The sequence below is a fragment of the Sylvia atricapilla genome, chromosome 10, assembly GCF_009819655.1.
Source record: "Sylvia atricapilla isolate bSylAtr1 chromosome 10, bSylAtr1.pri, whole genome shotgun sequence".
NCBI classification, from domain to species: Eukaryota; Metazoa; Chordata; class Aves; order Passeriformes; family Sylviidae; genus Sylvia; species Sylvia atricapilla.
Genome location: NC_089149.1, coordinates 8,746,324 through 8,758,470, shown reverse-complemented (window position 1 = coordinate 8,758,470; position 12,147 = coordinate 8,746,324). Strand labels below are relative to the sequence as shown.

Sequence of the window (12,147 nt, the reverse complement as noted above, 5' to 3'; positions counted from 1 at the left end):
GCCCTCACCACAGGAGATGTTGGGCTCACCAGATCTCACAACCACCTTATTTCTTGCAAAGTTGTCAGTATAGAGTCCTGCCGTGGGAAGGTTTGTGACCAAAAGGATGAGGGCTTAGGCTCTTGCTGGTGTGTATGTGGGTGGCACAGCATTTCAGGTCCTTGGAGCATTTACCCCTACCCACTGCTGGCTTGAGCCAGTCTGTCTTTTCCAGACAATTTGGAGACCTGGCCCCACTGTCACAGGGAGTGTGGATCAGCTGAGCTCTGTCAGGATGTGAACAGGGTCTATCCTCGGGGAATTTTAAATGCAGTTGGCAGTAAGAGCCCCCTGACCTAGCCTACCCTCTTCCATGCTTCTACCAAATGCTTCTGGGCCATAGGAATGCTGCTGCAACCCACAATCCTGCTTTTGGTAGTGTGGTCTCCATTTTGTACACTTTGTGATCTGTCCAGCTCTGAATCTAATAAAGTATGTAGAATGGAGAAGGCTGCCTGCACTGCTGTTTGGGACTGGTGCTGCAAGAGTCTGGGCTGTCCCCTGGGCCTGTGCCACAATGTCTTGGGACTTGCTTGTGCTGCTTTCCCAGCTCTGGGTTGCTTGGGGGCTAGTAGGTGAAAAGGACAAGTGATGCTTTTGTTTCCAGCTGTGCCAGTGCTGCAGCTCTCTGGAGAAAGGAGGATGCTCTGGACGTTCCTTGGGGCTGCAGCTGGGATGAACTGAACTCAGTGGAGTGTGTCCCAGCTCCCTGTAAGTCAGGGTCCTGTGCCTCAGCCACGTTTAAGACAATCTTGGTCATCTTTCCTTGTGTGCACCTGAAAAACAGTCGAGCCATTTTCCCTTTTAACTTGGCTTTTGGTGTTGGGGGCCAGTGTGGGTGCTGTGCGGGGTAGCTGAGGGAACCAACAAACTGCTGCGCAGCTGAACTTGGCCTTTAGCTCAGCCCCTCTGCCTTCAGTCTGTGAGCAGGTGAGGGTGTCATTCCTATCGGTGGATGAAAAAATTCAAACCGACCTGCAGTGTCTTGACTGTGGTTTAACAGAAGGAACTCTGTTTTTAAAGGAAGCAGGAACAAAATTCCAAATTCTCCCAAAGCCTCTTTGTCTGGGCAACAGGAGAAGCAGGGACTGAGCGCGTTTTGGGCCCGCTCCGATCGTTCCCAGTGCCTCTGTCCCGGCTCGTGGCGCTGGGATCCGCACTCTTGGGCCCGTAACGCGCAGGCGCAGTCCGGCCCGGACTACATCTCCCAGCGGCCTCCGCGCCATGGCGGCCGCCCGCCTCCTTCCCGGCAGCGCCCGCCGTCCCTTCCGGCTTCAAGCGGCGGCGGCGGCTCCGCGGGGCGGGCTCGCCCTGCCATGGCGTCCTGCGCCGACATCCTCCGCTCCGAGTTCCCCGACTTGGACGGCGAGCTCTTCGCTTACGTGACGGGTGAGCGGCTCCCGTCCCCTCGCTGTGGCTCGGCCTCCCGCGACGCCGCATGTCGCGACATCTCTCCGCTGTGGCGACAGGCGGCCGGGGAGGGGTGGGGTAGGGGGACCGGGAGGGTGCCACCTGTCGCGACAGCGGCGGGGTGTGCAGCGCCGGCGCCGTGTGCCCGCAGGGATCCTGCACGGCAGCGGGGCGGACTTCGAGTCGGTGGACGAGCTGGAGGAGGCGGTGGGCGAACTGCTGCGGGAGGTGTCGCAGGACACCAAGGACGATGGCGCCATCAGGGAGATCTGCCAGCGCCTCTTCAACACCCTGCAGCTGTAAGGGCACCCGGCGTCCCCTCGCACCCCCTCACCCCCCACCCCACGCACCTTACCCTCCTCCTCCTCTTCGTAGGGACGAGGGCCAAGCCCAGCGCTGCAGCCAGGTGTTGCTGGATGCCCCCATCCAGCTTTCCCAGATCACTGACGGATACGGTGAGTGATGCCCGCGCCTCACCTCCTGCCATCAGAGTCCTGAAGTTCGGAAGGGCTCGGGGCGTTGGGTGTGCTCACCTGACCTTGCAGAGGGGGGCTCAGGCTCTCCCTCACAGGCATACATCTGTTTCTCATTCTGTTGCTGAGCTGTGGGCAGCAGTGCCCACGGTGTAAGCTGGAGTGAAGGTGGAGGTGGAGAGATGCCCTTTGGTCCCTTCATCTTGTCGAGAGAGGGATCAGTCATGTCTGGGCATGGGTGGTCATTAAGGCTGGGCTTTGAGCACTGCCACACGTGCTCACCAGCCCAAACACCACTGTCTCCTTGCAGGCGACAGTAATGCAGATCTGCTGCCGGGGCTGTTGCTGAAGAGAGGCCAGACCTCGGTAAGTGAGGGCTGAGCCCTTCCTTGTGAGAGCAGCTGACACATGGGGCTGCAGGTGCCTTGCCCTGCTCCAGTCCAGGTTGCCCTTGGAAAGCAGCCAAGGCAGGCAGCATCCTGGCTAGGAGTATAGCTGTAGGGACTACCGCTCCTTCTTATCAGGCTCTCTGTCATTTGGAAAACTCTTGACCTTTGTCTAGTGAAGAGGCTCCACACGAGTTAGCAGCTTATTAATCTGACAAGATCTATTTTGCTGTAATTTCTTAGTGAACATGTGACTTGCTGTAGGACCTTTGGCTCCTACAGCAAGGCTATTGACTGAGAAAACACATTGTCCCTGGATGACATCTTGAATGTTCACTGAGGGGTATATGGCAGGAGCAGGTGTGTTACAAGTGGGAAGTTGGCAGAGCGGTGCTGCGGGGACGTTGTAAGCCCAGCTCTAGAGCCAGCTGTAGATTGTTGTGGTTTGGGAAATAAGATCAAGAGCAGAGAAGTTTGGAAGTAGTTCCACTCCATGACCTGAAGAAGTCAGGACATCTGTATTGATGGAATGTGTAGCTGCTCAGGAGCAGCCTGGCTTGCTGTCTGTGTTGGATGTGCCAAAGTCTGAGCATGGGTGAGGTGCAGTTGTAGATCCACAAAGCAAGGACGGCAGTGGCTGAGCAATGTGGGCAGTGTCTTTGCCAGGTCACTCACAGAGCTCCCTTTCCATGGGTTAATGTGTTGAGGATGAGAACCCTTCACTTGGAGGCTGAGACCTAACACGATTCCCACATGTCTGAACGGGAGTCTTAAGCAAAAACTGGCAGCTCTGGCTGCTTTTGGCACCAGAGTTGTTGCGGCTGGATTCACTTTCCAGCTCTCGTGTCTGCAGCTCAAAAAAGGATCTTCAGAAAAATTGGAGACGATTCAGAGAAGACCTTGGGAGACCTGTCAAGCTTTGGAGGACATGTCTTACTAGGAGATTCAGAAAGCTGGGTGTAGTTTACAGAGTGACTCTGTTTGTAGGTGTGGGGTCACAGCTCTAGTAACAAGACACTCTTCAGTCTGGCACGCAGGTCTGTAACGTGCTCCGGTGCCTGCAGAGTTGCCTAGAAATATCTAGGAGTATCCTTGGTCAGCCACAAATATTTGACTCTATGCAGGAATAAACTGGAGTGGGCTGAAAGCCTGGCCAAGACCAGAAGCCACGTTAAAACATTTGGCGCCTTCTTGCCTTCGGGGTTAATTAAATGCTTTTTGTCTCTGATCCACTGCTGAGGAAGAGTTTATTCCAAACTGGCTAATGTTTAATGTGTTGGGAAGGGAAACACCTCATGATGCACTTCAAGGGTGGGTGCAGCGTTTACCAGAAGAGCCACTGGGATGGTAGGTTGCTGCCATTGAAGTGACTTAGCTGATCCAAGTCCCTGGAACTACAGAAACTGTACGACAGGGTCAGCCAAAACCTCTGCCTTGCTGAGACAAAACTTGTGTATGAGCTGTTGATTTAGGACTTCATTCCTGGGGTAGCTTCCTGGCCTGATTAGCCTCCTCAAAATATGCTTGAATCTGTCCCAGTTTCCCTGTCCTTCCTCTCTCCCTTCCTCCCTTTCTTCCAGGCTTGAGAGGTCGATTGATTTTTTTCTCCCAGAGCTGGGCTTTTGGGGATTTTGCTGAAGATGCTCTCTCTTCTTCAAACTCTGTTCTGTGTCCCAGATGGTGAATGCCAAGAAACTGGAGAAGGCAGAAGCCAGGCTGAAAGCCAAGCAGGACAAGAGGCTGGAGCGGGATTCCCTGAAGTCATCTGGCCCTGTGTGAGTATGCAGGGCACTTTGAACATCCCTGCTCTGCTGAGCATGGCTGGGATCTGGCTGTAGCAGAGCTTTCCTGTTGAGCCCCTTCTCTGTGTTCTGCCTGTTGGCAGAGTCCTTGAGGAGGCGTCTGCCAGCCAAGCTTCCAGCAAGAAGGAGACTCGCATGGAGTCATCAGGCAAGAACAAGTCGTACGATGTGCGCATCGAGAACTTCGACGTGTCCTTCGGTGAGCGGTGAGTGTGCTGGTGACGTGGGACAGACCCCGACTGGGATTTTGGACCACGGGGGATGGAGGCTGGAGTAGAGAGCAGCTGAGAAATTACAGAGGTTGTGGCAAAGATCAGGAAGCAGGGTGGGCACTGACCCTGTTGGCTTCGGGCAGGAGAAGCGTGTGACTTCTGCTTGGCTACAGCACAGCCTGAAGTACACCAGGGGCAGGTGGCTGTTGGTTTTTTCCTTTTCGTGAGACAGTCTGACCAGGGACCTGCCTGTTCTCTTGCTTCAGTGTCCTGCTGACAGGAGCAGACCTAAACCTGGCTTTTGGGCGGCGCTACGGGCTGGTGGGCAGGAACGGGCTGGGGAAGACCACGCTGCTGAAGATGATCGCCAGCCAGAGCCTGCGAATCCCCTCACACATCAGCATCCTGCACGTGGAGCAGGAGGTGGCAGGGGATGACACACCGGCGCTGCAGAGTGTGCTGGAGTGTGACACCACTCGTGAGAGCCTGCTGCGGGAGGAGAGGGACCTGACAGCCAAGATCAGTGCTGGCAGGTGAGGTGGTCCCCTGGATTTCCGGCCCTTCTGTGTCCTCTTGACCACAAGGTCACATTCTGAGGTCTCTCCCTTCCAAAGAAAGGCTCTGGCTGGGGTGGGCTGTATCTTGCCCACCTTAGTCCTACCTGGGGAGATCTGAGCCTCCCCCAGCTCTCAAACCCTGACTTTTTGAGTCCCACACTCTCCTCCTTTTTCTGCCCTAGGGGAGAAGGGACAGAAGGGGCCAGACTATCGGAGATCTACGCTAAGCTGGAGGAGATTGAGGCAGACAAGGCCCCAGCAAGGTGAGACAGCCCTGTGAGCACCACTGTGTGTTGGCACAGCCAGAGCTGAGCAGTGGTTTGGGGTATGGAAGGGTGATGCTGCGGCCCTGGGATCCAGCATATGGGGATAGGGTTTTCCCTGCTGTTCTTGTCTCTTCTCTGTCACAGCTCTGCTGGTTTGGGAATAGCTGGACTTTCTGCTGAAGCTGGAGGGACTTTTTTTGCCCCAAATGTCTTATATTGCTGCTGCTGCTGCTCTCCAACCTCCCTAGGTTCCTGGTGCCTGGGGAGTGTTTTTGGGATGGTAGTGGTGGTGTGACTCTCTTCCTGGCCAAAGACATGAAAACTCCTTACAAATCTCCTGGGATTTCATGTGGATGCTGTGCCCTGCTGGGCTGCATTTCCTAGCCAAGTGCTTCTCTTGGGTGTGCAGGGAAGTTTTCCTGCACCAGAATGGCTTTAAAATATGTAGCGGAGTTCTCTTGGTGGTTGTGGGTCTGAGACCCTGGACTGTGCTCTGCCATTGGATGCTGTAGCTGGATTCCAGTTCTCTCCCCTTTCCCCCAGGGCGTCTGTCATTCTTGCTGGGCTGGGCTTTAACGCAAAGATGCAACAACAGACAACCAAGTAAGTTTCCAAACTTGGGCACTGAGGCAGTGATGGGGCTGGGGAAATGTTCCAACTGAGCCCCTAGGCACTGCTGTGGCTGTAAGGAAGAGCAAGGGTCTATTCTTGCCCATCCAATGTGGTCTCCTGCCACCTTCTTGCTGGACCGCAGATCTTGTGCTGTGCCTGAAATCTCTGCTGGCACAAGTTGCCTCTGGGTGACAGCAGAGCCAAAAGAGCCTTGGGGGAGGAGGGATCCTGCAGGCAGGCAAACACAGAGTGGTTCTGTGTTGAACAGTAACCCCTCTCTGCATCTTCCCTCCTCAGAGAGTTTTCTGGAGGCTGGAGAATGAGACTGGCCTTAGCCAGAGCCCTGTTTGCCAGGTTGGTGTCCAGGCCTTCATGCTATGGGGTTAAGCCTCCTTGTCCATGTGCAGGGGTGCTGCCTGGGGGTCCTCTCAACCCAGGCTCTGGGGGTGCGGGGTGTTGGAGGCACTGCAGCTTTGTGTGTGTGATGAGACACTCTGCACTGACCCTGTGCTCCTTCTGCTTCTGATACCCATGTCTTGTTTTCCCCAGGCCAGATCTCCTTCTGCTGGATGGTAAGTTGATACCGTGAGTCCCCCTATGACACTGCTGCGCCCTTCCTGGGGTTGGGAACATGCCATGGCCTTTATCTGCCTGCTCAAAATAGCCCTGCGTGACAGGCTGGCCTGGCAGCATGGTTGGCAGCAGTGGCACAGGGAAATCTGCCTGGGCAGCAGCTCTCACTGTACTCAGCAGAGCCTTGCCCTGTGCTCCAGCCAGGTGGTCTGCATGTCATCCTGCTCCAAGTTTTGTTCCCTTTCCTTTGCCAGTCCCTAGAATGCACCCTGGCTGCCAGTCTGTGCTGGGGGAAATCCCTTCACTGCAGAGAATGCCCAGGTTGGGCAGGGAATCTGGGTGAGATGCTGCTGTGAGTCACCAGAGTCTGGGTATCGATGTGGAGTGAGGGAAGCATCCCTGCCTGAGCCTCAGCCCCTGTGCACACCCTACACACAAGTCCTCTGAGCTGGGCAGAGGAAGTCTCCATGCAGGCTCTTTCCTCCCCAATGCAGATTACTGGGCTCTCCTATGGGAAAAAAATCTAAACCAGCCATCCCCATTCCTCCTGACCTGAGTGCCTTTTCCCCTTCCCTCAGAACCAACGAACATGCTGGATGTGCGGGCAATTCTGTGGCTGGAGAGCTACCTACAGGTATGGGGTTGGCAGAACGCCTTGATACAGAGAAAGGGTGAGGGAGGGAGATGTCCTTGCTTCCCTGGCTGCTGGGACCAACCCTGTGCTCTGGCTTGATGGTGCTCAGGCCTCCCTCTTGCTGTCTCCAGACCTGGCAGTCGACCATCCTCGTGGTGTCCCACGACAGGAACTTCCTGAATGCGGTGGCCACGGACATCATCCACCTGCACTCGCAGCGGCTGGACATGTACCGTGGGGACTTTGAGAACTTCATGAAGACCAAGGAGGAGCGGCTGAAGAACCAGCAGCGAGAGTATGAAGCCCAGCAGCAGTACCGTGAGCACATCCAGGTACTGGGAGAAGCCAGTTGGAGCTGGGGCATTCTTCTCCCAGCCTTGTCCCTTTCTCTCTGCCTTAGTGGTTGTATTGCTGTAGGTTTGGCAGTGGAGCAGGGTGGCTGGTGCTGGAGGGGACTTGGGGCTCTCTGATGCTTTTCTCTCTCGCAGGTTTTTATTGACCGCTTTCGCTACAACGCCAACCGGGCGTCCCAAGTGCAGAGCAAGCTGAAGCTGTTGGAGAAGCTGTGAGTGCCTGTCCTGCTCCGCTCTGGAGGTGGGAAAGGGGCAGGGCTCATGGGAAGAAATGGAGGTTCCCAGGGTATCTGGCAGATACTGTTGTGGTTTGAGCTTTTTGAGTGCCTGTCTCTGATCCAGAGGCTTTGGTTAGGATGAGGTGTCACAGGGCTAAAGACTCTGCCTGGGCTTCTGGCATGGGAGCAGATCCACAGTGCAGAGCACCGTGGTTATATGTCTCCTCTTTTTGCAGGCCAGTGCTGAAGCCTGTAGACAAGGAATCTGAGGTGATCATCAGGTGAGTGCCCCTGAGCCATTGTTTGGAGGGCACCTGGCTCCATTTCAGACATGAATTTCTCCAGGGTGCTGTCCCAGCTGGGACAACCACCCCTTCATGTGGGCCAGTTTTACTCTGACAGGGAGACCAGACTGGTCCCCTTGTTCAGGCTGGGTTCCCTGGGGCCAAGGCTGCAGGTGTTTGTTGCCTTCTCGTGACCATCCTTCCCTGAGGCCCTGCATGGTAGCAGCCCTTCTTGTCACCTGGGGGTTACAGAGGTTGTTTCAGACGGTTGGAAGTCTCTGAAGTTCTGGGGCCATCTTTCACCTCTTCCTGCCTTCTTAGGTTCCCTGATGGCTTTGAGAAGTTCTCCCCTCCAATCCTGCAGCTGGATGAAGTAGACTTCTATTATGAGCCAAGTCACTACATCTTTCGTTCCCTCTCTGTCTCTGCCGACCTTGAGTCTCGCATCTGTGTGGTATGTGGGACTGCAGAATAATGGAGGCTGCAAGGGACCTTGGGAGGACCCTGCTCAAAGCAGGGATAGCTCTGGTTATAGGTCAGGTTGCTCAGGTCCTTGTCCAGTTGAATGCTGGATGTTTCTCATGGAGGACTATTTCTTCCATTTTGCTGGGTCCCATTACAGCATTTGATCATCCTCATTTTGAGGAACACTGGAACATTTTTCCTTTCTGTGATTTCATCCTTTCACTGGATACTTTGGAGAAGAGATTGGATTCATATATGACTCCTGTTAGATGACAGCAGCATGTAGTGAGGGCCCTGATACATGGGATGGGGCAGCAGACACTGTGCTTGCAGATGAGGCTGGGACTGGGTAATCCTTAGGCTTGAGGGTTGGGAACATCTGGCACTGCTGCCAGTACTGCTTGTCAATGATAGAAATGCAGCTTCCTGGTAGCTGAAGTCACCATTTATGCTCTATCCTGCTCCCCCTAATCATCTGCAAGAACTGAAATTCCCTGATCACTGCCCCCTTCTCCAAAGTGCCTTCATGGATTTCACATTCTCCAATGCTGCTGCTGCTTCTCTAGGTTGGGGAAAACGGAGCTGGCAAGTCAACCATGCTAAAGATCTTAATGGGGGAGCTGGCGCCAGTCAGAGGGATCAGACATGCTCACAGGTACCTGGTTGGAAGGACTGGGGGACTGGGAGGAATGGTGCAGCTGTGGGGCTCCTGGACTGCTTTGGAGCGGTGGCTGCCTGAGCAATGGGGATGGGTCCAGCACACCCACACATGTACCCCCTTATGGCTCTGCAGCTATGAATGCTGTGATTGTAGGGTCTGGTACCAGCTGCCAATCTCTCTTCTCATTCTGCAGAAACCTAAAGATCGGTTATTTCAGCCAGCACCATGTGGATCAACTAGACTTGAATATCAGTGCTGTAGAGTTACTGGCAAGAAAGTTCCCAGGTGAGTTTTTGCTGATCCCAGAGGTCTCCTTTCCTGTGCATAGCGGAGGTCTGTGGTCCTGGGCAGAAGGTTCTGTCCCATCAGTGCTTAAGGGTCACTGCCAACACTGAGGTAACTCCCCTCATCCAGCCAAATTCAGGTCATCAGCCATGAGAAGTTGGGTAGCTGGTAGACTGCAGATCTCAGGCTGGTGCCAAGTTTTGGGGGCAGATGAGCTGTTTCCCTGCTCACAGGATGAGGGCTGGATCCCCCTTTCCTAGTTGCCAAAACCTCTGGTTCCCTTCCCCATTGCTTGACACTGTGACAGGGAGTTGGGAGTAGCATCACTTGGTGTCACTCACCGGCCCTGCAGCCCCAGTCCTGATTGTCAGTCAGGTTTTCCTTGCAAACCCCCTGCATGGGAGAGAATTGCCTGGAAGTGTTGCTGAACTCCTGTTTGCTGGTCTGGCAGAGGCTGCCCAGCTGTGGCCCTGTGTCACACCAGGTGTGCCATAGCTGTGTTGTGACATGATCCTGCAGGGAAGACGGAGGAGCAGTACCGGCATCAGCTGGGGAGCTACGGCATCTCCGGGGAGCTGGCCGTGCGTCCTGTGGCCAGCCTGTCCGGAGGTCAGAAGAGTCGTGTGGCCTTTGCCCAGATGACTATGCCCTGGTAATGTTCTCCCAAATGCTGTTAGTTTTTGCGTGGCTTCATCCCTGGAGCTTGCTTCACTGGGAGGAAGTCGGGCATCCAGGGACTTTTCTACCCCACAGAAGCCTTGCCCTTGGAGATTTTTATGGAGAGGGAGGTGTCACCCTGGGGAGACTGTGTGGAAAGAGGCAGGTGGTTGTCTCCCACTGCTTTGGGCTCACAGGGATAAGAGGTGTCCCTGGGACTGGGCAGTGCCAATCCTGGGGGTCAGGCACGTGCCAGTGTCTGTGGCTCTAAGCAGCTAAAGCAGCAGTCAGGGTGCAGACCCAGCCTGAGTCTGTTTTAGTGCATCCTCAGAGCTGTCTTCTCTTCTAGCCCAAACTTCTACATCCTGGATGAGCCAACAAATCACCTGGACATGGAGACCATTGAGGCACTGGCAAAGGCCCTGAATAAGTTTCGGGTAAGGTTCTCCCATCAACGTCTCTTGTTTTTCTAACGCCTCCTGCAGCCTCCAGCTCAAGTTACTTGATATCTCATCCAAAGGTGGATGGTGAAATGCCAGCAGTGACTTCAAGTCTAGGACAGAATTTGGGAAACGAGTCACATTTCTGCCTTAGCCATCCATCCTGGTGTTTTTTTTACTTGATGGCTTTAGCTAGGAGTTGCTGAGACAGGCAGTAGCAGCCCAGAGAGCACCATGTCCGACCCTCACACTCTGACTTCTCGCGTGCTGTGTGCAGCCCCCAGCCCTGCCTTGGGGCTGCTCAAATCTTCCTTAGGCATGTTTTATGCCTGGTCTCCAAAGACTCAGCCTCCAGATACTACTGTGATCAACCTGCATTGCACTGGTTGTTGCTCAGGTTGGTGCAGTTTTCCTATGACAGAAAAGCTTAGCTGATGCTGCTCAGGGCCTTACCCAGACACCTTTTCATTGTTACTTTGTGTGGATTCTCCATCCTTGAAGTTGTTTGAGACCTGGAGAGCCAGTAACAAAGCTTGCACTTGCCTTCTGAGAGTAGATGTTAAGTATGTTACTACTGCACATGACTCCTCCATAGGTAATCTGTCTGTCCCCCTGCAGGGAGAAAAGGCTAGGATGAGCTCCCTGCCAGTAAAATACTGTTAAGTTTTCCCTGGAGCGGATGGAAACCTGAAGTGCTGGGCACAGGCTAGACAGAAGCGCAAGATCTCCATGCCAGCAGTCCTGGGCCTGGTGCTGTGCTCCACTAAGCTCCTAATTTTCGCCCTTGTATATTGACAGGGTGGTATAATCCTGGTGTCCCACGATGAACGCTTCATCCGCCTGGTGTGCCAGGAGCTGTGGGTGTGTGAGAACGCCACCGTGACACGCATCGAGGGTGGCTTTGACCAGTACAGAGACATCCTGAAGGAGCAGTTCCGGAAGGAGGGTTTCCTATAAGGGAGGTGGGAGCTGGACTGCGCCAGGGGCTGGAGGGCAAAGCTCGGCCACCTCGGCATCCATCCCAACTGTGCCTGGCAGAGCGCCGAGGACGCTGCTGCCCACATGGACCGTCAGCCATGCCATCAAACTGCCACCTGAACTGCTCTCCCCTCCTGGGGCCGGGTGGAAGGACAGTGCCGGGAGCAGGAGCCTGGTGTGGGTGGCCAGGGGCTCTGTCACTGTCTGGGGCTGTTCCTGGCACTGGGCACACTTAGAAGGCTGTGCCTGGAGCTGCTGCTGTGCCGAGAGGAGGGAAGGCAGAGCATCCTGACCCTCGGTTTAACTCTGTGCTCTGCAGGGCAGAAGAGCTGTTCTCTGTGTTTCTTCAGTTCACCCTCTGCCTTTTTCTTTGTTTTGTTTCTTTTTTTTTGTTTTACTGCCTGAGCACTAGTCTGGCTCCATCACATGCCACTGTCCTCCCTGCTGCCTTGGAGGGAAACGAGGCGTTTGCTGCTAAAAGTGACCCCTGCCTCTTCCCCAGCCCCCCGATGCTGGGGCTTGCTTACGTCTGTAGTGCCGAGGGAGCCAGAGCCCGGTTCTCCTGGGTGTGCTCCCTGCTCCTTTCCCTGTGCTGCTGCCAGTACTGCCTCGCTGCCTGCCTTGCCTTTGAGTCGGCCCGGGGCTGGGCTGCCCTGGGGTGGGCTGCCCTGGGGTGGGCTGCCCGGTGTCCCTCCCTGCCCACCCACACAGAGGTTGTGGTGTAAATAAACCCAGGACGCAGTGGGTGCAGTGCGCTCCTTTCCTTGGGGGGCTTGATTTTTTGAGGGGAGGGGGGATTGTCCTCCTGTTGCCCCAAGCAAGCACAAGGCTGGTGAGGAGGA

At 55.0% G+C, this 12,147-nt stretch overlaps 1 protein-coding gene across 4 annotated transcripts; it reads left to right on the top strand.

The window, feature by feature from the left end:
* The first annotated feature begins 1,185 nt into the window (after positions 1 to 1,185).
* On the top strand, positions 1,186 to 12,055 carry ABCF3 (ATP binding cassette subfamily F member 3). 4 transcript variants are annotated; one of them, XM_066325858.1, is made up of 21 exons: positions 1,200 to 1,428; positions 1,601 to 1,748; positions 1,825 to 1,904; positions 2,233 to 2,288; positions 3,986 to 4,083; positions 4,194 to 4,316; positions 4,589 to 4,855; positions 5,062 to 5,142; positions 5,689 to 5,748; positions 6,055 to 6,111; positions 6,307 to 6,329; positions 6,909 to 6,964; positions 7,096 to 7,296; positions 7,453 to 7,529; positions 7,772 to 7,816; positions 8,141 to 8,273; positions 8,851 to 8,939; positions 9,139 to 9,230; positions 9,750 to 9,882; positions 10,237 to 10,324; positions 11,126 to 12,055. In XM_066325858.1, exons 1-21 carry the CDS (start codon positions 1,356 to 1,358, stop codon positions 11,282 to 11,284), a joined length of 2,139 nt encoding a protein of 712 aa, XP_066181955.1. In that variant the 5' UTR covers positions 1,200 to 1,355; the 3' UTR covers positions 11,285 to 12,055. The 4 variants fall into 4 exon arrangements, with proteins under 4 accessions (XP_066181959.1, XP_066181956.1, XP_066181955.1 ...); XM_066325859.1 differs by lacking the exon at positions 9,750 to 9,882 and having other exon boundaries at positions 1,188 to 1,428; positions 11,126 to 11,252; XM_066325862.1 differs by lacking the exons at positions 10,237 to 10,324; positions 11,126 to 12,055 and having other exon boundaries at positions 1,186 to 1,428; positions 9,715 to 9,767.
* Positions 12,056 to 12,147: the final 92 nt, after the last annotated feature.